The 26,240-nt window shown below is 44.4% G+C and overlaps 1 protein-coding gene across 1 annotated transcript; it reads right to left on the reverse strand.

Annotated features, from left to right (window-relative positions):
- Positions 1-347: 347 nt before the first annotated feature.
- Positions 348-21,017, reverse strand: LOC149124480 (uncharacterized). Its single transcript, XM_089304928.1, has 4 exons — positions 20,906-21,017; positions 20,121-20,757; positions 16,025-16,137; positions 348-1,513 (listed from the first exon to the last, which is right to left on the reverse strand). The coding sequence occupies exons 1-4, from the start codon at positions 21,015-21,017 to the stop codon at positions 1,359-1,361; spliced, it is 1,017 nt and encodes a 338-aa protein (XP_089161054.1). The 3' UTR covers positions 348-1,358.
- Positions 21,018-26,240: the final 5,223 nt, after the last annotated feature.

Genomic DNA, 26,240 nt, shown 5'->3' on the forward strand with positions numbered 1-26,240 from the left:
GATGGGATGATTGCAGGTGGGAGGGAGGTTATGGGGGGGAAAGCTGCTATAATTCAAAAGTTGTACTTTAGAAATTTATATTCATTAAATAAAAGTTGAAAAGAAAAAAAATAAACCTATCTTTAAATTGCCTTTTCTATGAACTTTACGGAGTGCCCCCCTGCACACCAGGTGCGTATTCCCTCCTGCTCCAGTGGGGTTCACTGCTCCAGAGCCCAGGGCCACACAGCCCACAAGTCCTACAGGGAAACAGGAGCAGAGACATCCCCAGGGACCTCTTACGGCTAAAAGCAACAATCACCAGAGAAGACACTCAAGCAAACATAAACAAGGGTAGGCGGCTTTAATATGGAGACTTTTAAACAGATTATAATACAATTTTAGATCACAATCCAAAAACAGAGCTAAGGAATACCAAGAAATATCCTCCCCATCTCTGACTTCCATATGCTCAGTCTCTGTGCTAGCAGGGGAAACTGTCACAGTATTGAGCACTGAGTCCCAACAGTTCCTCTGGGCACAAAAACACAAAGGTGAACACACGTGCTACTCCTCACACCCAGGGACACTTACTACACAATCTGCGCTCTGCATTTTGTCCAGAGGTTGAATCACCCTGACAGGAATCCATGAAGCAGGCCCAGTTTTCAGTGACTGCACAGGGAAAATTGCTTGCATTCACACCACACAGGGCTCTCTTAGGCCACCTGAGAGCCCCACTGTGTTAATCACCAGTCACCAAAGCCCACATCCATAGAACAAAGACTGCACTCTCAAGTCTTGCCAAGACCTGACCACTGTGATGCAGCAGCAATATTAACAAAATTACCTTCAAAAATACAAAAAGATATGCACAGATGTCACATTAGTTGGAACGCCCTTACAATACAAAACAAATCCCTTCGTTAAAGCTTAGCCTTCATACACTATTCGACCTTTAAAAATGAACTAGAGCGAAAGGCAAGAACGATTTTAAATGGGGATTACCTTCATTCCTCTTCTAAAGAGACTTCAATAAACATTTCCCTCCCCCCTGTCCTTATGTGAAATACTCATTGACTGGGAAAGGAAAACCCATTCCCTGAGAGTAAACTGGAGATTGGATGGGGAGCCACACATGCTGCCTGCAGGCTCACAGCACACAAAGTGATCGGCAAAGTCAGATATCCCTCTGCAAGGAACACTGCTGGTCAGCAGACCATGGTGGCTGAGAAGGGAAATGACGGCTAGTACAATAGCTCGAAAATAGACCCACGGATTTAAAATTAGAGAGCGATGCCATTGTGAGAGCCTTGCTGTAGTAATTTGGATAACGCTGTATTTTCAGTTATGTTGCAAGCATTTCACAAAAAACACCATTAAAATTTCATCTTGAGATTATTCCCATATACATTTTCCCACCCAAAGCAGGCAGAATCTCCTTCAAGACTGGTTTCCCTCGGAGGGAACATGTGGCCAGGAGATGGGGATTGTATGGTGCATTCCAGCATTGCCAAGTGGAGTCCAGGAAGAGCTGAAGGGACCAGAATTTGTACACATTCATGTTCAACATTAGCCAGTTTTATTCATGGGATCATACTGCTCAAAACAGTTTACGTTTAAAAAATAATTAAAACATATTTCTACTACAATTTATAATCCATCTGAGTAAAAAATATTAGTAGAAAACAAATAGCATTTCTATGTTTTACTTGGAGCTGCAGGAGCAAAAGTGAATACAAGATAAGGAAATGTAAGATTTCACTTTTTAAAAACTAAAAACCCTGTCATTTCTAGGTCATCTATTTCCATTTCCTCCTTTGTATAGGCAAGGTTCTGAAATGCACACTGTGTGCTCTAGGATCCATATTAACTTGCCATTTCCTTAAGCCCTTGCAAGCTAACTACTACTCTATGCAAACTCTTTATTACTTTAGAGTTTCATTGAGCTATAATTGACATACCGCAAACTACACATATTTAAAGTCTATAATTCAATGAATTTTGAAATGTAGACACAAACATGGTTATACAATCATGAAACCACCATGAATAACATAATCCACCATCTCGAACAGGCCCACACCCTTCTTATCCTGCCCTCCCAGGCATTTATTGCTTGCTTTTACTCAACAGAAGTTACTTAGCTTCACAAAGTGTGTGTTAATAAATTCAATTACTCATTATACATGAAATAATCATATGTTCCAAATTTTGTGCTGTTGTATTTGAGCCACAGTGTTTCAAGAGTCAGTAGGTGGCTAGTTTGTTCCTCACAGATACTTGCTTTTCCATTGACCTTTGAGAGATAAACACAGGTTGTCCCTTCCTTTAAATGTAACCAGAGGCCAATATTTTGCAAAACCTGCTGGCCTTCGTCCAGATCTCATCTTCCTAGGCTGTGGTGTTTGACACCTCCAACCCAGCCATATGCTGTGGCAGTTCTCAATTGCTTCTTTTATAAAAATTCTACCTTCTTTACCCACGATGACAATCTGAGGGCCCCTCTGCCTCATCAAACAGACGCTTGCTCTTACCCAGGTGACATCTCCCTTCTCTCACTGCCAGCCCGCCCCTGTGTCCATTTTGGGTCTGGTTCATAGGTATTCTTCTGCCTGAAGGTGAAATGCATAAACTCTAAAGTCAGACACAACAGTTTAGGGTCCAGGTTCTAGTCATCGCTATTCATGGTTTTTTTTTTTTTTTTTGGGGGGGGGAGGGACCCAGGGGTAATGAAGATTAAAGAAGATAATTTGCATGAAGCCCTGGCATAAATTAAGTGATCAATTAATGTTACATATTATGATTAAGTAAATCTTAGGTGTTTTCGGTATCCAGCTCACATTTCAGAGCAAAGCACCTTAAGCTTGAGGACTATTCAGGGCCATGTTTAATTTCATTGGCTCTGGGGGCAAATGGGTCAGACTAAAAGACCTTCTCTGACTTCTCTGACATTCTGTACACTGTTTGGATACAATTATTCTTTAGCTGCCTCCATTTTCTTATATAATGGAGATGGTATAGCATTCACCTCAAGGGTTTTACTGAAAAAAAAAAAAATTCATCATCCAAGGTATGAAATGAGAGAAAACTATGTGTCACTATCCTCAAAATCTCCTTCAGCTTGTATTTCTCTTATTTTTTTTTGGGGGGGGGGGGCAGGCAGAGTGAACAGTGAGAGAGACAGACAGAGAAAAAGGTCTTCCTTTTCCGTTGGTTTACCCCCCAATAGCTGCTGGGGCTGGCGCATCGCGCTGATCCGAAGCCAGAAGCCAGGTGCTTCTCCTGGTCTCCCATGCAGGTGCAAGGCCCAAGGACTTAGGCCATCCCCCACTGCCTTCCCGGGCCACAGCAGAGAGCTGGAAGAGGAGCGACCGGGACTAGAACCCGGGGTGCCGGTGCCGCAGGCGGAGGATTAGCCTAGTGAGCTGCGGCGCCAGTCAGCTTGTATTTCTCTTGAGACCCAGTTCTAGGGCAGTCTCTGGCTTACGCTTCTGTGCGATCTCCTTGCCATTCATGTGCGCCTGTCTTTTACGTAGCTTGTGTTGAATGTTCTCTGCCCTGCAGCAGTGAAAGACTTGTCAAAGAAGAACTTTTCTTATTGCTGATTAGCCCAGGGTTGGAAAGGCCAGTGCCACAGTCAGGCCTGGTTCCTGCCTCGATCCCACTGGGTGGATCAGAGTGAGCACTCAGGGAATGCTTTCATCGTATGAGAGTGCCTTAATATCACAGTCATTTTCTTCAACTCTTCACACACCTGCTCCCAACAATGTTCTAGAACAAGGCCAATAAACCATGGATGGTTTTGTGAAACATGTTAGCACAAGGTGAGCATCCCATCCGCTGGCACTCTGCTTCTGTCTGCTTCCACCCACAAAGGCAGTGCTGAGTCTTGGGACAAGACTGTTTGCCCTACAAAGACAAGAGTACATACCTCCCAGCCTATGACACAGTAGATCTGCTAGCTCCTGTTCTAAAACACTAATTTCCTCCTAAGTCGAGGAAGTTTTGCAACAAAAGCTGGCAGATGTGGAATATCAGTAACCCAAAAATGGCTCAGATTTTTTTTTTTCCAACTTGATACTTGTCTGGTGTGCATATGCACTTTCCCTAATCTTTTGGTGTTTCACTTGCAGTTATTCTTGTCCTGAATCATCTCATTAACTGAAACAATAGTAATTCATCCAATTTTAAAGGTTGAGAAAAATTAGGAAAGATATAGTCTTGTACCCTCCAGTAAAATAAATGACTGTCTATGTTTTGTTTTGTTTTTGACAGAGTGGACAGTGAGAGAGAGAGACAGAGAGAAAGGTCTTACTTTGCCATTGGTTCACCCTCCAATGGCCGCTGCGGCCAGCGCGCTGCAGCTGCCAGCGCGCTGCAGCCGGCGCACCGCGCTGATCCGATGGCAGGAGCCAGGTACTTCTCCTGGTCTCCCATAGGGTGCAGGGCCCAGGTACTTGGGCCATCCTCCACTGTACTCCCTGGCCACAGCAGAGAGCTGGCCTGGAAGAGGGGCAACCAGGACAGAATCCGGCACCCCGACCGGGACTAGAACCCGGTGTGCCGGTGCCGCAAGGCGGAGGATTAGCCTAGTGAGCCTCGGCACCGGCCAACTGTCTATGTTTTACTAACTGCTCTCAGGTGCAAGATCAACCATGGTGTGAGCTATACAGGTTAAGAATGTTTAAGATAAATTTTTAATAACCCATAAATTCAAATGTATACTAAAATCAGAATTATTCGACTGGTATTCATGCCCTATAAAGATATTTTTAGCCACATCTCTCGGTTCTCCCATGTCAGGGTTTACTCTCACCTTCTAGATACTTCCCTGTTTATCAGAGCAGGTTGTCATTGTCACATCTTCATTAAAGTCTTTTTTAGCCTGAAATTCCCTTATTCCTAACACAGATTTTTATCCCTAAAATAGTCTATTCATAAAATCTCCAGTGTCATGCTCTCCATGATATTTTCCACTGGTTCAACCAAATTCATTTTTGTGATACTTATTTCTGTCTACTTTGTGCTGTAGAAATGGCTGCACATGACTGTCTTTAGAGATGCTGTAAATTCTCTGAAGACAAAGCCTATACTTTTGGACACCAAACACTAGGAGTCTACTTCCACAGCTCACCTTATGATCCTTGCAATCCCCTAATGAATGCGAAATACACAAGCAAGCGTCTGATACTTCCCAGGTCAGAGGCGTTATAAGTCATGTAGGAAATAAAGCTTTGGTGTAGGTGACTGTATTCAGAGGGAGTCACTATGTAACTTGTGAAAACAGTAGATCTTCCTAAGACTATCTAGACATTATAGAAAATCAGATGAAGGCATCTGCTTGGAGGTTAGTTGCTCATACATCAATAAATATGATTCTTAGAATCTGTTCCATCAGATTTTAACAACTTTATGTAAAATGATTATAATTTTCTCTGTGAACATGGGTTTACTTTAGCTAAGTAATTGCAAACAGCTGAAGTAAAATAGAGATGTAAGGATTTCTTCCTTATTAGACAATTCAAGCACTTACCATATCTTCCTGATTCCAGACCAGTATTTTCTTGTAAGTTTAAAAGTGAGAAAAAACACACGATATATCTCACTATAATACAAAACATTAATAACTATTTAAAATATTAAGTAAAATGAGACTGTTGGAATCCTGTATAACCCATCATACTGAGAGAAGCAATTTTTTTTTTTTGGACAGGTAGACATAACAGATAGTGAGAAAGATCTTCCTTCCACTGGTTCACTCCCCAAATGGCCACAACGGCCGGAGCTGTGCCGATCTGAAGCCAGGAGCCAGGAGCTTCTTCCTGATCTCCCATATGGGTGCAGGGGCCCAAGCACTTGGACCATCTTCTGCTATCCCAGCTGCCACAGCAGAGAGCTGGACTGAAAGAGGAGCAACCGGGTCCAGAACCAGCGCCCATATGGGATGCCGTGCCACAGGCGGAGGATTAACCCAGTGGCGCCAAGGCGCTGGCCCCTGAGAGAACGATCCATACTGTGAATATGCACAGCCTCCAGCAACAGTCTCTTTCCAAAGCTTCTCACAGACCTAGAGAGGAGCCCAGCTCAGTGAGTGCTCCCAGTGACTCCACTGACCCCTCCTCCAGCATGACTCCGCCCTGCAGTCTGTTTCACAGACCACCAGTGCTTGTCAACAGCAGCGCTCACTCTATTTCTGGAAGTGCCTTAGGGAAGCCTTTCTTTCTTTCTTTTGTTTTTGTTTTTGTTTTTGCTTTTGACAGGCAGAGTTAGACAGAGAGAGAGACAGAGACAGAGAGAAAGGTCTTCCTTCCGGTGGTTCACCGCCCCCCAAATGGAAGCCAGGAGCCAGGTGCTTCTCCTGGTCTCCCATGGGGTGCAGGGCCCAAGCACTTGGGTCATCCTCCACTGCACTCCCAGGCCACAGCAGAGAGCTGGACTGGAAGAGGAGCGACCGGAACAGAACCCAGCACCCCAACCGGGACTAGAACCCGGAGTACCAGCGGCACAGGCGGAGGATTAGCCAAGTGAGCCTCAGCGCCGGCCAAGAAGCCTTTCTGGCAAGGCTCTTCTCTTCTGGCACTGAAGAACTTGGTTTGGTCCCACCACCCACTCCCCTTGACTTGTAAATCTGTTTTGCTCTTTCTGTGCTTCCTAAAATTCTTTTCTCCAGCAAATTACCTCATATTATCAATCTCTTCTCGGATCGTCTCAAATATTTAGCTTCCATAAGGACACAGCTTGGACTGAAGAGGGAGAGTCTGATTTCCATTATTCCATTATTATTCCATTATTTCCACATTCCATTGTTACATTCTCAAGTACAGTTTTTAATAAGAAAAAAATCGAGGTCGGCACTATTGCGTAGTAGGGTAAGCCTCTGCCTGTAGTGCCAGCATCCGTATGGATGCTAGTTGGAGTACTGGCTGCTCATCTTCCGATCCAGCTCTCTGCTATGACCTGGAAAAGCAGTAGAAGATGGCCCAAGTGCTTGGGCCCCTGCCCTTGTGTAGAAGACCCAGAAGAAGCTCCTGGCTCCTGGCTTCAGATCAGTCCAGCACTGGCCATTGAGACCATTTGGGGAGTGAACCAGCAGATGGAAGATCTCTCTCTCTCTATTTCTCCTTCCCTCTCTCTTAACTATGTCTCTTAAGTAAATAAAAAAAAATCTATGATTCATCCAAAGGAAAAAATTTGAGCCAGGCACTGTACTTTAAAAATGCCTGATGACTGATCCATAGATAAAACTTTAAAATGACTGTCATATGGATGCTCAGAGAAGCAAAGGATGATGTGGAGAAGGTCAAGAAAACTATACATGAACAAAACTGGATTGTCTATAAAGGGATAGAAAACCTACAAATAAAAACAAAATAAATTCTGGAGTTGAAAAATAGTACTATCTGAGACTTTAGAAGTCACTAGACAGATTCAAAGGCAGATTCAAACTGGCGAAAGCATCAGCAAATGTGAAGAGGACAGTGGAAATCACTGAGTATGAGTAACAGAAAGAAAAACCTGTTGAAGAAAATAAAGTCAAACATTTCTTTGTGAACTCATCAGGAAGACCAACCTGGACACTGTGAGAGTCCAAAATGCAAAGGTAGGGGCCAGCGCTGTGGCACAGCGTGTTAATGCCCTGGCCTGAAGCTCCGGCATCCCATATGGGTGCCAGTTCCAGTCCCAGCTACTCCACGTCCAATCCAGCTCTCTGCTGTGGCCTGGGATAGCAGTGGAAGATGGCCCAACACCTTGAGCCCCTGCACCCATGTGAGAGACCTGGAAGAAGCTCCTGGCTCCTGGCTTCAGATCAGCACAGCTCCGGCCATCATGGCCAATTGGGGAATGAACCATCGGATGGAAGTGTCTCTCTCTCTCTCTCTCTCTCTCTCTCTCTCTCTCTCTCTGCTTCTCCTCTCTCTGTGTAACTCTGACTTTTGGATAAATGGATAAATCTAAAAAAAAAAAAAAAAAACTGTAAGCACCCAGAAGTGAGGTGTGATAGGCGGAATAATGTCTGCTGCCAAGAAATGATGTCCACATCCTAGTGCTTGGATCTTGGGAATGTGCTATGCCCTGTCACAGGGCAGCTGGGGCTGCGGATGGAATTAAACTTAAAAAAAAATGCAAAGATATAGAAAAGGGTCAGAGAGAATAGTTGAAGAAATAACTGTTAAAATCTTCTGAATTTGATGAAAATCATGAATACAAGAAGCCAAGAAGCTGGAAAAAAAAAAAAAAAAAAACTCCAAGATGAACCTAGTGACCCAAATCAAAACATACTACAACCAATCTTTGAAGACACAAAGAATCTTGAAAGTAGCTAAACAAGAGTGACTTACCACATACAAAGGATCCACAATGAGGTTATCAGCAGATTTCCTATGGGAAACTTTATGGGCCAGAAGAAGGTTAAATGATACATTTAAACCAAAGGGTGGGAGAGAGAGAGCAATGAGGGAAAGGGGGAGGGGATAGCATTGTACTCTTAGAATTGTATCTACAAACTATACCAAGGCTGTCAAAATTAAAAATTTTACAAGAGAAAAATAGAATAAAAGCTATATATATGTATGTATAGACAGAAAGAAAAAACTGTCAGTGGAGTATTTTGCAAAACTGTCCATAAAATTAGGGAGACAGTAAGACATTTCCAGCTATAAAAAAACTAGTTTTTCCCCCCTAGAATTACACTGTAATAAATGCCTTACTGAATCTTGCGAGGTGAAATGAAGGACACTAACCAGTAATTCAAAGTCAAGTTAAGAAATAAGTATCTCAGTACAGGTAAAAACACAAAAATTATAAATGCTAATATTATTTAATAACAGCGACATGTATTTTCCCTAACAGGTAAGATACCACTTGGGTACCGACATCCCAAATCAAAGTGCACAGCCTCAAGTCTTGACTCTGCTCCCAATTTCAGCTTTCTGCTAATGAACTCTCTCGGGGGCACTAGGTGATGGCTCAAGTAGTTGAGACTCTGTCACTCATTTGGAGACCTGGATTGAATTCCAAATTCCAGGATTTGGCGGGTCCAGGCATTTGGGAAGTTTACCAGCAAATCAGACTCTCTCTCGCTCTCTCTCTCTCTTTCCCTCTTTCTGCCTTCCCTCTCTATCACTCCACCTTTAAAATAAATTAGTAACTCTTTTTAAAAAATGTTAGTTTATGCTTCTATTTTAGGGTACATATTTTTATATAAAGAAGATGTAACTTTTGATGCGAACAACTGAGAGTGACCTCAACAGAGCTACAAAGAATTGGTTTTTGTATGTTATTTAAGCTGATATAAATTTAAGTTAGAATGTTAAACTTAAGGATAGTAGATGTAATTTGCAAGGTAACCACAAAGAAAAGAGTTACAGACTATACACAAAAGTAAATAAGAAGTAAATTTTAAAATTTTACTACCAAAGGCAAACTAAACACAGAATAAAATAATACAGGAAATGAAGAACAGATATAGCTACAAGAAATATAGAGAACAATGAGTAAATGACACAAATTGTCTCTTACTTTGGATGCAACGGATTAAGTACTTCTGAAATACAGAGATTGATCCAACTATACACAGTCTAAAAGAGACTCAATTAGATATAAAAAAGTACATATATGCAATGAAACATTATCCATTATTAAAAGTGAAATAAATTCTTATATCTCCTATAACATAGATGAAAATTGAGTAAATTATGGTAAGTGAAAAGTCAGTCACAAAAATAACAGTATAGTGTGCTTCAGAAAGTAGAAGGGTGTTTGCCAAGAACTGCAGTACAGGGGAATGGGAGATATAGTTTAATGTGTATATTGGACTTCCAGTTAGATAAGATGAAGAGAGTTCTGTAGATGATCAGGATGGTTGCACAAATTATGACTAGACAATATCACTGAACTGTACACTTAAATGGCTAAGAAAGTAAATATTGTATTGTGTGTACTGTACCACACAGAATTAAAATTTGCAAGACAATGGCAAGAGCAATAGTTTCCAGGCATTAGGTGGAGAAGGGGGGATGGTGAATAGATAGGAGGCATCGGATTCTTAGAACAATGAAATGCACCTGCTGCAGTAGTAGATCCGTGTCAAAGCTCGCAGAATGTGCAGCAGCAGCACTGTACCCTCATGTACACTAACGTAAACTGTGGACTTGAGATAATGTTGCTATGTGGATAAAGGTTTTAAAACACGTGCATGATGTATGCATGGGGGAGGCTTCACATGTGTGGTGTGGGCATAGGTAAAATGAGTCTACGCTTTCTGTTTAATTGGACTGTGAATCCAAAATAGCTCTAAAAATAAAAAAAGCCAAAAGGAAAAAGACTAAGTGATGCAGTATGTAAATTACTTTGCACAAGTTAGTTCACGGTCCCTTTCCTCTTCCTTCTTCCACTGTATCACCCTTCTCTAACAGGACATCTCGTTCCCTCCTGTTGAATCTTCAGCTACAATGCTGCACTTATACCTAAAAATTAATGGAAAAAAAGTCTTCCCCTCACCCCCTCTCACACACTGCTCCTTCTATCCCGTGCATCCTGGTATTTTCTTCTGTACTGGATCACTGCCCTCAGCACACACACATTGTAAATGTCTATTATTTATAAACAGCAATAGAAGCCTTCACTCCATATGCCCTGCCATCTACTATTCCAAGACTCTACCCTCTTCCAACACTTTTCCATATTATCTCCTTTTCTCTTAAAACAACTGCAATTACACTTTACTTTCACACAACACCAAATGTTCATGCAAAGACTACCAGTAATCTTCATGCTGTCTGGTCATGGTTTCAATTTTCAGCCATCTTCCTTGCTCTTGATCCATATTTGACAGAGCTTATCACAAGCTCCCCATGAAATATCTCAACTGGCTCCTAGGTGCCATTCTGCATGACCCTTGCAATTGCATACTTGCTTCTTTTCTTTGTTATTAGCTTACTCTGCTCATCTCAGCATGGCACAGTGGATGGCTGCCTTTTCTGTGTAACTGCTCCGTCCAGATGATCACATGGTTTATCACTATAAAAATGCTTTAATATCATCTGTGTGCTCACGACTCCAAAATGCACACATTCAGTCAGACTTGGATGTCAAATAGGCAACTCAGCATCATCATGCCCTAATTACATTTGTGATCTTCCCAGAGACTACTCCTTTCTCAGCCCTTGCCACACAGCCTTTCACTAGGTCAGTCTTGGAATCATATTTCACTCCAGTCTTTCTCTAACTCACTGTATCTAATCCATTACAAATTATGAATTATTTTACCTTAAAATTATTCCAGATTTCTCAACACTACCACTCTGCTCTGAGTCTCTGACATCTCTTATTTTACATGAGAATTGGCTACCTATAAAGGCAGAAGGTGATAGCTCAAGTGGTTGTGTCCCCACAATGCAAGTAGGAGAGCTGGATTGAGTGCCTTGCTCACAAACATATGGGGAATAAACAAGTGAATGAGAAATATGGCAAATGCTCACACCCCCCCCCCACCGAAACAAAATTTTACAAGTCAATTTAAAGGGGCCGGCGCTGTGGCACAGCAGGTTAATGTCCTGGCCTGAAGTGCCGGTATCCCATATGGGCACTGGTGGTTCTATTCCTAGTTGCTCCTCTTCCAATCCAGCTCTCTGCTATGTCCTGGGGATAGCAGTGGAGTATGGTCCAGGTCCTTGGGTCCCTGTACCTGTGTGGGTGACCTGGAGAAAGCTCCTGGCTTCTGATCGGCGCAGCTCTGGCCGTTGTGGCCATCTGGGAGTGAACCAGTGGATGGAAGACCTCTCTCTCTGTCTCTACCTCTCTAACTCTTTCAAATGAATAAAATAAACTTTCAAAAAAAAGTCAATTAAAAAAAAAAAAGCTACCCACCCAGTTTCCTTTCCTCTTTTCTTGGCATTTTATTCAATTCACCACACAATAGGCAGAGAGATCATTTTAATTGATTTTTTAAAGTACTGTTGCTTTTTTTGTTCCAATCCATCAAACAGGCTTCAAATATCAGTCATAGTAAAAGCTACACTCTCGCTCTACCTACCAACCACTTAACGCTTAACTCCCACTGCCCTTCCTTCATCCTGCTGTCTCCAGCTGACCATGCCACTGCCTCCTGGACTCTCCTTTCCTTGTACACACCCAAGATTTTCCTACTGAGCAGAATTCCATTATTTTTATTTTCTGCCTGTAACAGAATTCCATTACATGTGTATACCATAACATGCTAAACTCATCCCCAATTTATAAGTATAGCTCTAATTTTTAAATGTTAGAAATGATGCTCCAGTGAATATATATACACATTTATACTTTTCAATACTTCTCTTGGTATATTTTTAATTTTCATAAGTTTTATTCAATTGATCTCTAAACTAATTGTAGATTTTCAACTCTTGGCCTTGTAATTATCATCTTTTAAAATACTTTGGCCAATCTGGTGGGCTAGATCTATGCTTGATTGTTTTATTGCATTCCTTGAGGATATTGAGAGTACACATTTTCCTCTCAGGTTTATGGGTTTGTGTATTCACACTGTGAATTCACAGACTACCCCTGTCTTTCAATGATGATGTTTCCAGTTTTAAAAAATTAGCTTGGAAAACTTATTGAGTAACAACATCAACCTCTGTCACTACCTGCAAAAATATTTGTCAGGTTTTTAAAAATCTATCTTTAAACCTATGGTCTACAAATTTTGTTACATGCATATTTACCTGTCTATTCCATTATGGCTTCTCGATGCTATGTGAAGTCCACTAGTCATTATGTCTACTTCTAAGTAGTGCATCATGGAAAAACTCCTAAGAACAAGAATGATGTGTCTCACTCATGACTGAGTTCAGCATATCAAGTTCTTCTCTCTCTACGCCTGCTGCCCTCCTTGTGGTATGTCAGCATCAAGGAACCAGCCCTGGCTAATGGACTCTGAGGGAAAATGGCTGGTGCCATTGTTGGGCTGAGCAGCGAAAGGCTGTGTACACCTATATTCCATGTCACTAGTGATCAAGAGGCCACATGCTACACTTGCCACACGTGCCAGTAGGCACAGCTTCCTCCAGGCTGGTTCTCTGACTGTTATGCAGGTGGCCAAAAGAGTCCATCTGATACCAAGGTTCCAAACAATTTCAGACATCTCAGAGGACAAAATAACAAAAGTTCATTTTTCTCTTTTGCAAGGTATCACTTATGAGTCTGCAGCAATGCTCTGTTGGTCCTGGTGCTTCAGGGACCCATGCCAAGGGACCAGGCACCATCTTCAATGCTCCCAGCTGCCATGCCAGAGAGATGTCACAGTTCCCACATCAACAAGGAACTGTTCCACTGCCATGGCTGCAACTGCCACTTACAAGTTACTGAGAAGAAGTAGTCACATGGCACAATGCAACCATAAAGAAACTCATTGTGTAATCCTACCATATGTGTAAGGGGGAAGAACAAGAAATATTTTCTATACAAGTAAAACACTGACAGCACCAGAATAAAGCAGAGCTCTATGCTGAACCAAGCTGGACATGCAATGTGTGTGTGTGAAAAATAAGCCTTTGTTGTGATGGGCTGGGACTCTGGCTCATTCATTTGCAACTGCAGCCTTATCTTGATGAAAACTAATGGGAAACACACAAATGAAACAAAACACACAGTCTTGAGAATGGAACACCCAATCAGAAATCAAAATGCAGAACTGTTTCACACAAAATAAAGAGAAATTAGACTTAGTCAGGAAAAGGTTTGTTTAAAAAGGTGAGACATAAGCCTAAGAATGAAAAATTGTGAAAATGTTAATTTTATCCTAAGAATGTCAAGAATTCTTTAATTATGAAATTCATTTTCTATGAGTTCTGTAGGAAGAAGAATCGATTGAGATCAAATTCACACTGGCTCTAGAAACCATCTTTGGAGTAAAGAGACCTGAATTCTCCTTCAAGTTCCACTAATAACTTTTCAGATTGTTGGGGAAAAAACACAACACATCTATTTTCTCACGATCATAATTTTATGTAAAATTGAGGTTCTGAATAGCATAGTTCAAACTTTAGTCTATATCACATAATTACTTAGGAAGCTTAGGAAAAATGCAGAGCCTTGGATTCTATCACCAGTAATTCCAGACATTTCTGACCCATAATTATGCAGGGAGTCTAAGGATAATGCTTCAAAAATCACTGAAAGAAAAAAATGTCTAAGAAGTGCTTGATCATTACAAATAAACAGCATTTTAAACAACTGCTGAGGTTTCAAACCATTAGAGTCTATGTCCACAGAGAAGTCACTGATTACTTTTTCCTTTCAATAATAGGTCAAAAAACATTTTTAATTTGTAAAATTATAGGTTGTTCACTGTCATGTTTTCCCAAGGGCTGGTTGTTATAAGGAATTGCAAAATAAAATGTATGATGCTCTGAATCACAAATACTTCTGATAAAATTCTCACAGCCAAAGGCTAAAATTGAACAGCTTTGGCAAGAAGCAAATAGATTTTTTTTTTTTTTTTCAAAATGAACACCCAATTCTCCTGCTGACCACAGCACTGAATGCAGTGAAGAGAAAACATTCAAGCAGGTCGCAATGTATCCCAAAGGTCTTATGATACGTAATGCAAAAGAGGAAACATCCTAAAGCATCCATCATAGAAAAATGCCAAATTGTTAACCAGCCCTTCCTATGTCAGGAGTGCAGGCCTGGGCTGACACTCCACACTGAGGAGGTCGGCGTAAACTTCAAAGCTTTATGGACAGCAGAGTCAGCAGAACAGGATCGCATTCCTTGCAGCTTGCAAGGGCAGCTCTGCTGAGCCAGCAAGAAGGCCCCAGCGTGCCTTCGCAGTAAAGCCACTGCCCTGTCCCTCAGGGATGGCATACCAGTGACCCAGAGCCATTTCAGCATTTCAGCTGTGTCCACAACCTCCACCCCCATCTTGCTTTGGAGGTTCCTGTGGGGAGCAACTCGGACTAGACTAAGTTACTGGAATTAAGACTTATTCTATGCATCTGCTCTCCCACAGTATGGCGCTGAGAAGGGAGTAACAACTTCTATGCAGCTGCCTCTTGCCAACTTGAGTGATGACTTGCAGAAGCTGATCCTGCTCCTGATTGCAGGAGAGCAGCGTACTCGGCGTGTGGGCAGCCGAGTTGGGATTGGTGGAAGAGGACTATAAAGGAGGAGAGAGACAACATGCACCAGGAACGTCTATCTGAAGGAACATCTGAGCAGCCCCTGAGAGAGCCGGCCGGCAGTGTGCAGCTCCCCCGCGGAAGTGGGGAAAGTGGCAGGGGGAACCGCCCTTCCACGGAGGTGGAAGGGTCGGTAGCCAACCCGGGAAGAACCAGCAGCAAACCCGGGAAGGGCCGAGCAGACAAAACAACAGCGCAGGGTCCTGTGTCGTTCCTCCGCGAAGAGGGGGAGCGACAGTTCCATTTGCGATCACAGCTGGGAGCTGGTGGCACGTGTCAGGCAGACCGAAAGTTTGCATTGCAGACTCAAGTCTCACACAGACACTTTAGCACATACTACTGTCATTTTCCCCTTAAACATGTTTGTGGCCTGCTTTATATTTAGTTCCTCATAACCACCAAAGTTTTCCTGTTACAGAAGAAAAAACTCACTTTAGTATTATTTTTACTAGCCATAATTTAGAAATGTATTATTTAAGCCAAGAGTCCAGCTCTGAGGCTCAATATTAGATTCCAAAATTCTCCACTTTGTCAGCAGTATTGGTCTGTTTCTGATTAGTGTGGCTAAATTTGCTCGCCCATAAAGCCAAAAAAGTTCAAAGTGTGCAACCTTTTACAGAAAAATCACTTGATTCTTGATTAGACTAAATGTAAATTATACACAAAATGTTACTAATACCAGGAAGAAAATATCTCAAACTATGAAATTCTTTCAACTGAGATTCCCAGCTTGTTCACAAAAGCTACTTTTTTTTTTTTTTTGACAGGCAGAGTGGACAGTGAGAGAGAGAGAGAGAGACAGAGAGAAAGGTCTTCCTTTGCCGTTGGTTCACCCTCCAATGGCCGCCTACTCTTAGTTTTGAAAACCAAGAACTCACATTTTAGCAGCGAGGAAGATTCTCTGCTCAGATGAAACCACTGGCAGGTGTTGCCTCTAATCCGACATCTCCAGGGTTCAACGTGCAGTTTGCCCTCTGACTTCTTTGCCATACTGTAATGGCAATGAAAAGATTATGAGACTACTAGGGTCTGAGTATATCAGTTGTACTCATGTAAAAAAATCTACTTAATAAGAAAGGAACTTTAAACATTTAATAAGGTGTCCATATTAGTTTTTAGTAGAGAAGAATGCACAGATCTTAAAGAGTGACTTCTACTTCTTTAACAAGAAATATCCTCAAAGCAAAGAAGTTTAATTCACCAGCAAACCTAGAAATATCCCTTAACGCCCCCAAGTCCCTTTGCTCACAAAACAAAATTTTGGTCTACAATTTGGTAAACTGAATGGATTCCCCAGCAGCAACTTTATGCCCCCATAAAGGCGAATAGCTTTGGGTCTTGAGCCTCACATGTCTAATTTTAAAGCTACTGCTATTGTGGGCCTCTGAGACAGTCCCTAATGAGTAAGCTCCATTCCACCTCTTCAAATGACTGCTGAAAGGCCTGAAAGAAAACTTCCCAGTATGCAGTCATATCATGAAACCTGGAGTGATTTGTTATAGTGGTTGGGAAGGGAGACAGCAAACAGATTTCCTTACGTTATACAAGCTCAGAGAGGCAATGATGGACAGGCATCAAGCTAAAGCATGCAGAGGCATCTATAATGGAAAGAATGGCAAGACGGCTTTCATGCTTCCTCAAATTTTGAGTTCTCGGAACTTTGGCTCAATCCAACGCATTTTTATATGCGTGTGACATATGTTACCTAATTTCCACTTAGCAGCACTATCATGATAGTTTCATCTTCTTTTAGTGAGATACGAGAACTGAACAAATTGTCTACTATGACACATAGAATGGGGCCAGCACGGCAGTCCTCACACAAACTTGTGTTCCCTTCACTGCCTCAGCAGCCCAGGACATCACCACCAGGAAAGACACGTGTGCGCTTTCCGCGTGGAGGATCGTTTCCTCAGCCTGCTAACGCTGGATGCGCTGTCCGGGAAGCGCACCCAAGACAGGAGACGGAAGCTCAGCACCGCACGGCGCGCAGAGACCCTGGGGCCTGGCGCGGGAAGGGACCGAATGGCGGGTGCAGGGGCTCGAGTGACCATGACGGCACCTTATGGCGGGCGCCGAAGCTCCAGTCCTGGGAGCAGAGCTCCAAGTCTAAGTGTCAATGTGAAAAATCAATAGCAAGCAAGCATTTTATGTTCGACACTGCCCTTCTCTACTTAGTAAGCAGAAGAACATCTGGATTTTCATAATTTGGAAAAGTAACTTTTTGTAGCTACATAAAATAAAATGCAAAAGAGAAACATAGAAGAGATGCATGGAACCTAAGAAAGAAAAATGGGAGAATGCAGGAAAGGAAGGAAGGAGTATGAAAAGACAGAGGGAGGAAAAATAAAAAAAGATGGAAGGAAGGCAGGGAGGGTGGGGGAGAAGGGAGGAGAGGGGCAGAGGAGGGAAGCAGAGAGGAGGGAAGAAAAGTGAAAGTGCATTCTCAAAGAGGGTGCTCTTATTTTCTGTCTATACACTGGTAAATTATATCACATTCTTATTCTTACTGTTTACCTATTTATTTTTCCATCTTCTTGAAAGACAGAGACAGATATGAGAGAGAGGGAGGGAGGAAGAGAGAGCTTCTAACTGCTTGTTGACTTCCTAAATGTCTGTAATGCCTAGGCTGGGGCCCCGGAACTTCATCCAGGTCTAGCAGACAGGGTGGTAGGGCTCAAGCACTTGGGCATCACACCCTCCCTTCCAAGGTGCACATTATCAGGAAGCTGGGGCAGAAGCACAGGAGCTGCAATCTCAATCAGGCATCTCAAGGCGGCAGCTTAGCCTGATATACAATAATGCCCGATTCTTCTTCTCTGACAAGAAACGAAACCATACGTGCTCTAAGGCCACTGGTGTGTGTAAAGGAGTTTTGCTGTAGCATTTTTGTTGATAATTATTTAAATATTTTGAGCAGGAAATTATTCAGCAAATTATTGCACAAATAAAAGCACTTCTAAAAGACTGTGGGAAAAGTAATTAAAAGATGTTTGCTTTGATACAAAAAAATTTGTGAAACCAATGTTGTTTATGAAGAACTCTCATGTGCGTCGATTTCAATTTTTTTGCATCAAAAGAAACTTACCTCTTAATTACCTTTTCAAATTTTTTTAAATATTCACATATTTCTAATAAACACCAACTATGCTTTTCATATAGAAGCTATAAGTAGTAACCTAGAAAACTGTAATAAAATAAGTTAAATAATAAAAGCAAGTTGCAGACTAGTAACTTTAGTATTTTTACTCTTATGTGTAAATATTTTTAAAAGGTAGAAAAGAATGTTACTGGAAGCACAATAAGTTGCAACAGCTTTGTCAATCTGACAACACTAGTCAAGTGCCAAATTGAAGAGTTTATGTGTTCAGGTGTGCGGCCTGGCGCTGTGGCCTCCTAGGCTGAGCCTCCAACAGCTCCGGTTCAGCTGCTCCTCTTCCAATCCAGCTCGCTGCTTATGGTCTGGGAAAGCAGTGGAAGACGCCCAAGAGCTTGAGTCCCTGCACCCTAGGAGGGAGACACCTAAAAAGCTCCTAGTTTTGGATCGGCTCAGCTTCGGCCATTGCGGCCATCTGGGGAGTGAACCAGCAGATGGAAGGCCTTCCTCTGTCTCCCTCTCGCTGCCTGTATCTCTCTCTCTCAGATAAATAAAATCTTAAAAAAAAAAAAAAAGAGTTTAGGTGTGGAGCAAAGAAAGTAGATCTTTTTCAACTCTGCATTGTTGAACTGTTTGAAATGTATATTGCTTTAAGTTCAAAATAAAACCTTCACACCGTATTTAAAATTTCCTTAAGTCAAACTAGATCTTCGTTTCATTATGTAAATTTATTACACAGTACCATAAATGAAATGGTCTCATTATCTTTTAAAATGTTCTAGGAACACACACACAAAAATTAGAAATGAACACAACGTCCATAATGGGGCCTCACAACCGTGTGTTTCTAACAGTAACGCAATCGGAAGGATTTCGGAGTACTAACATGACTGCCGGGGGCTGAATGACTTGTCATCCACATGAGGTGCACAGCAGGATTAAGACTGGATTTCACTTCGCGCCACTGCAGTCCACCTCAGGAGATGTTTTATGGAAAATGTGTCGATATCTGCTCACCATACGGCACAAACACATCCGGGATCAACACTGCCTGTCCTGGCCTTGGAAATGTGCAGATTCGGCTCTCTTATTTCCCTGGGAAATGCTGACTGTGAACTTGGAGGATCTCACCGTCCCAAACATCAGCGGACCGGAAGGAACCCCCTCGACGGCTCTTCCGCGTGAGGTGAGCTGAGGTGCTCTTCCACGTTAAATAAAACCGTGAGGCTAAGCCACGAGGCGAACACCGAGCGACTCACCGAGAGGCACCCTAGGCCCTCGCCGCGTGAACACGCGCCCTCCGGGCCAGAGCGCGCCAGGGTCAGGCAGCGCCTGCTCGGCGACCAGGGACGCGTGCGGCCCTCTCCGCAGGACGGGCCAGCCGCCCTGAGCGCTGTCCGGGAAGCGCATCCAACACAGGAGACGGAAGCTCAGCACCGCACGGCGCGCAGAGACCCTGGGGCCTGGCGCGGGAAGGGACCGAATGGCGGGCGCAGGGGCTCGAGTGACCGTGACGGCACCTTATGGCGGGCGCCGAAGCTCCAGTCCTGGGAGCAGAGCTCCACATGGCGGGCCGCAAGCCTCGACCGGTGGTGATGGGAGTGTCGGGCGCAGAGCCCCGGGAGCCGGGGGCAGAGCCCGAGTGCTGGGCGCAGAGCCCCGGGAGCCGGGTGCAGAGCCCCGAGTGCCGAGCGCAGGACCCCGAGTGCCGGGCGCAGAGCCCCGGGAGCCGGGTGCAGAGCCCCGAGAGCCGGGAGTCGGCTCAGGACTCCCGAGTGCAGAGCTCAGGACCCCGAGTGCCGGGCGCAGAGCCCCGGGAGCTGGGTGCAGAGCCCCGAGTGCCGAGCGCAGGACCCCGGGAGCCGGGTGCAGAGTACCGAGTGCCGGGCGCAGAGCCCCGGGAGCCGGGTGCAGAGTCCCGAGTGCCGGGCGCAGAGCCCGAGAGCCGGCGGTGAAGTGCTCCCCAGCAGGGAGATACGCCATTGTTGGGCTCCATCTGCGTTCTGAGGGTTGCGGGGCGGAAATGCGCAGGGCGGCCGTTTGTAGGCGCCGGCCCGCGCGCTCCCTCCGCGTTAGCGGCCGGCTGCGGCCGGCTTTGCCCGGCTGACTGACTCCGGAACGCGCACGACCTCAGCGCTCCCGCCTGACAGCGCGCACTAGCTGCCAGGACAACACGGGCACCAGTCACAGAACAGCGAAACAGCCCCTCCGCCCGGAAACGCAGGCCCGGGGGCGGGGCGCGAGGCGCGGGAGCGCAGATGGCAGGCACAGGCTGTGCGCGTGCGCAGTGTGCACGAGCGCTGAGCGCGTGCGGAGCCCAGCGGAGGCACGGGAGCGCGCAGGCGGCGGGCACAGGCTGTGCGCGTGCGCAGTGTGCACGAGCGCTGAGCGCGTGCGGAGCCAAGCGGAGGCACGGGAGCGTGCGCCCAAGCGCAGCGGGCAGCACGTAAATCGCGGCCGCGGGGTGCCCTGCGTGTGCATCACGTGAGGCGCGCGGAGTCTGGGCGCGGGGTCCTCACCGCTCTAGGCCGAACCCAAACCTGATTTTCCACCCTGACAGGGTCCACGTCCCTGTCCTGCGCGTACGCCGTGTGCAGTGGAAATCAGAGCGAGATCCTGGCTCCTGAGTGGGACGGGGCTGCCCCGGGCGCCCGGTGGCGGCCCCCGGCCTTGAGGGTCCTCCCGCGGCCCCCAGCTCCGTCCCCGGTGCTCCAGGGTAGGGCTCGCGCGGGCCCCGGCTGGTCCTCCGGCTCGTGCGCCCCGCACAGGCGCATGGCGGCCTCGGCCCCGGTCACAGCCTCTCCCGGGGCGAGCCCGTCCCAGGAGGCTCGTCAGGAGTCGTCTCGAAGCCTGGAAGAGGCCGGTTTTCCTAGACTGAACCGACTTCAGGTAGACTCTGCCGATTGCGAACAGCCGCCCCCGGGAGCAGCGTCAGGCGCGCGGTGCAGTCACAGGACACGCACAGCGTGCAGACAATTCACCGCGCTGGGCCTCCAGGACATCATCTTGCGGTGAGAGCTGTCACCGCCGCGCAGGTGTCGTACACTCTCCCTAGCAACAGCTCATGAGTATCTATGGAAGACATCGCACTCTGGGGCAGATCAGAAAGGGGACACGGTCGGCCCTTGCTTTCCGGCAGCCTCACCTCGGCAACAGGGCCAGCCTGGCTCACAGGCCCGTAGCTTGCACACCGCCTCTCCCTGACGGCTGCACTGCCTCGCGCCTGGAAAAGGCTATGGGTTTGCAACATTTGCTACAGAGCTTCAGCTGTATCTCACAACTTCCTCGGGCAGTTTAAGGAGATATTATCTCTAAGGTCAGCACTGTGGCACGGAGGGTAAAACCGCCACCTGCAGTGCCGGCATCCCACACGGACACTTGTCAAGTCCCGGCTGCTCCGCTTCCAGCCCAGCTCTCTGCTGAGGCCTGGGATAGCAGTGGAGGATGCCCAAGTCCTCGGGCCCTGCACCCGCGTGGGAGGCCTGGAGGAAGCGCCTGGCTCCGGGCTTCGGATCAGCGCAGCTCCAGCCATTATGGCCATCTGGGGAGTGACCCAGCGGACGGAAGACCTCTCTCTCTCTCTCTCTGCCTCTCTTCTCTCTCTCTGTGTAACTCTGACTTTCAAATAAAAAAATAAATATTTTTTTAAAAAAGAAGATATTACCTCTCTGGTATTTACATTCCACCTACTTAAAATATCCATAGGGCATAACGTTCTGAGGAGAAAAGGATACTTTCATCAAAATTAATCACAGTTACAATTTAAACAATTTAAAACTACATTATTAATATTAAGTGATCTTTATATATTTTATTACCGCATTGTAGTTATGACATTGTAATTACAAAATCAAGGAGTACATTTGATTTGTCTAAGAGCCTTGCCAATATTCCAAATAATATCACCCACAAAGTTTTGGAATGTTTGTAATGTTTATTCAGTAAGTGAAATAATGAATGAATCATTGATGAAAAGCATTTAGAAATAATCTGTGACCTTGAATAACAGAAAACTATGAGTCTGTAATCATTAGGGAAGGAAGAGGACGGATGAATGAGGCAAACTCATCAGTAGTTGTTCCAAAGTCACAAACAGAAGATCAGTTAGAGTGACAACAGTCACACACCACTGACAATGCAAATAGCTGCGTGTTAAAAGTTTAACGGTGATGTTTAAAATTTCAGTGCTCTAAACTATTTCATTTAAAATGTGGACACATTTCTTCTGAAATAACAAAATGTAAAGAAAATAATGTATAGGTTTCTAAACATCTCCAGAACCCTTAATAGAAAATATGATCCTAAAATAGATCATTTAATTTATAAATTAATATGGAAAACAAAGTGGATGAGATAATTCAAGAGAATGAATCACAAATATTGTTTGATGTACATATATGTACATATATATTCAAAGAAATGCAATTTAAAAATGAATTTATTTCATGCAAAGAAATTGAAAACCATGCATTTGAACTGTCTTGAAAATGTTCATGGAAATGCATATTATTAAAAAACTGCATGGATTTCAAAAAATTTGCATCACAATAATAAACATATCTTTTAATTCCCTTTTCTTTTTCTATGACCATTTTGAAATATCCATTTGTGTATATGTGTACATATAGTGTGTGTATACACACACATGCACCTAGATATTTGTATATATACATTCATTTACTCATTTGTTTATTTAAATTTTTATGTGTGTATAATCATGTTTTGTTATTCTCAAAAAAAACAACAGTTTCATGATGAAGATAAATAGTGAGTGAGTGGTCATATATATGAACACAACATGCAGATTTTCATGTTCAAAAAAACTACATGATGCTCTGACTGTATCTGAGACATTTCAACATGTTCCTAGGACACTAAAACATAATCCTTCCCACCCTCTCATGGCTGGAGAGGACAGAAAACAGTGTGTGGCTTGGTGACATTTAACAGATAAGACAGCTGCTTATCTATGCTCATTCCTTTGTTCTGTCACAAAAACACAAATTCAAATACATAAAATAAATAGGGGGAAACAAGCAAAGGTGTGGGGAGCAACTGAGACTAGACTAAATTACTGGAACTAGGACTAATTCTATGCATCTGCTCTCCCACAATATGGCGCTGGGGAGGAGCAAACAACTACACAGCTGCCTCATCAGTTTGACTGATAAGCTGCAGGAGCTGATCCTGCTCCTGATTGGAGGAGAGCAGCGTGCTCGGCATGTGGGCAGCAGAGTTGAGATTGGTGGAAGAGGACTATAAAGGAGGAGAGAGACAACATGCACCAGGAACATCTGAAGGAACACCTGAGGAACATCTGAGCAGCCCCCCCCCCCCGCCCGAGAGAGCCGGCCGGCGGTGTGCCACTCCTCCGCGGAAGTGGGGAAAGCGGCAGGGGGTGCCGCCCCTCCACGGAGGTGGAGGGGTCGGCAGCTAACCCAGGATGGCATCGTTCCTCCGTGAGTGAGGGACCAGCAGCTTACCCGGGAAGAGCCAGGCAAAAAGAACAGCGCAGGGTCTAGTGTCGTTCCTCCGCGAATGGGGGAGTGACAAAAGGCAATAGGCAAAAACTAATTACTTGGGCTCTAATTCACAGAACACTATAGTGAGAAGAATGGGTTGATCATAAATGTAATCGGTTCCTCATCCCTACACCCCTGTTTATGAGATGAAGGGTGTCATGACCAGAGAGGCTGCAGATACTGGGAATTAAGTCTTCTGAAGAGGACAGAAAACAGCAAAAGGAAAAATAAAATGAAAACATGCCTGCAAGTCAGCAAAATCTAGGCTCATGCCCTTTCTGCGTCTTAATATTTCCTTATTGTTATTTATTTGAAAGGCAGAGAGAGACATACAGAAACAGTTCTCTTACGCTGGTTCACACCTTAAATTTCCATAATATTTGAGGTTGGCTAAGACCAAAGCCAGGAAATGGGAACTCAGTCTAAGTCTCCCCCATGGGTGGCAGGGACCCAATTACCTGAGTCATCACCTGCTGCCTCCCAGGGTGCACATTAGCAAGAGGCTGCACTCAGGGAATGGAGACAGGAATGAGCCCAGGGACTCAGTGCACAACAGGTATCTTAACCACTAGTCTAAAAGCTCACTCTGTGTCATAATCACATATCCAAGTAGAAACACCTCTCAAACCACTACCTTTGCAGAGTGAACATATTTTCATATTTCAGTATTGATCTCAATACTAATTTGCTAATATTGTAACAGTCCAAACTCTACTCTTAGATCCTGTAATTTTATTTTCCAGTTAGTGGTTCATCAATATTTGTTTTGCTTATCAAGAACACAGGGAAGGGGCCAGCACTGTGGCTTAGTAGGTTAAGTCTCTGCCTGTGGTGCCTGCATCCCATATGGGCACCAGTTCGAGTCCCAGCTGCTCCACTTCCACTCCAGCTCTCTGCTATGGCCTGGGAAAGCAGAGGAAGATGGCTCAAGTACTTGAGCCCCTGTACCCACGTGGAAGACCCGGAAGAAGCTCCTGCCTCCTGGCTTTTGATCAGCCCATCTCCAGTCATTGCGGCAATTTGGGGAGTGAACCAGGGGATGGAAGACCTCTCTCTGTCTCTTCTTCTCTCCGTAACTCTTCCTCTCAAATAAATAAATTAATTAAAAAAAAAAAAAAACAAGGAAATGATGTCTGTGTGATTTGTCTCATTGTACCTCGTTTGCCTTTGTTCTGATTTTTAACTCCATTGCAAATATAAAATGCCTCAAATTTTTATTCAATGCTTAACTAAAGAAGACAGACATAGGATGTTAAACTGATTCCAGGGACATTTTTGGAAGAAATTGGTATTTATTTATGAATTAATAATGGAATGTTAAGATAAAAATATTGGTTAAATGTAGACCTGCAGGGGAACAAACTAGTCTTCTACATTACCACCGGTCAGCATCATGCACATCTCTAAGAAACAAACACATACACCTTAGCCTACATTTAATTATAAACAGTGATTTGAGAAAAACGCATTACAAGACTTGAATGGGCCTGTACTCAGACAAACTATGGGAAAAAATATATACTTACTGTTTCTTTTTTTAAAAAAATTATTTATTTGAAAGTCAGAGTTAGAGAGAGGGAGAGCTAAAGAGAAAGAGAGAGATCTATCCACTGGTTCACTCCACCAGTGGCTACAACAGGCAGGGCTGAGCCAGGCCGAAGCCAGGAGTCAGGAACTTCAACCACGTGCCACCTTCAGAGGCCCAGGCACCTGGGCTCTCTTTTGTGCTTTTCCCAGGCTATTTAGCAAGGAGCTGGAACAGAAGTAGGGTAGCTGAGACAGGAACTAGTGCCCATATGGGACGCCAGTGTGGTGGCTTTACACCCACGTCTAAATTCTGGTTTCTTTTTATGTGGCCGATGGGACAGCTTTCCTGATGGAAACAAGAGGCTACAAAGGAGCATCACACGTGTGGTGCCTGGCACTCAGTCACTGCTCCTTCCCTGGCTCCTCTTGTTCTTTACCAATGTGTTTTCCAGAATGCCTTTTGCTCTCTGATTTGCTTCTCCCTCATTCCTGACCTGTACTTTCTCCAATTCTTGATAAAGTTCAGCTTTATGAAACCTTCACCTGGCTGGAGAAGAAACCCTTGAGGTGTGAGATGCACGAGGCCTCGGCTGCAGCCATGGGTACCACAGCTGTGAGCTGCTGCTTGGGGCTCCATCTGGATGCCAAGACCATCCCTGCTTTTGTGTCTCCCTTTGATTCCCTGCCTTCTGGTTTACTCACATACACAGAAGGATCTCTTCTCAGCGATGTATTTTTTTTTCTTAATTTTTTTACACTTTTAGGCTGGAACTGAAATGGCCTGAAGCATTTCCAGCCCAGGAACGTGCCATGGGATTTTTCCTCCCACTTTATCATTGGTGCCACTGAGCCTCCTGCCTGCTTCCCGTGAAGCAGGTGCAGACGGCGGTCGCCAAACCCCAGTCATATGAGAGAAACAATTAGCTGCACGTACACTCTTGCACATCA

The sequence above is a fragment of the Oryctolagus cuniculus genome, chromosome 10 (assembly GCF_051225735.1).
Source record: "Oryctolagus cuniculus isolate XC-2025 breed Fujian yellow rabbit chromosome 10, ASM5122573v1, whole genome shotgun sequence".
Lineage (NCBI taxonomy): Eukaryota > Metazoa > Chordata > Mammalia > Lagomorpha > Leporidae > Oryctolagus > Oryctolagus cuniculus.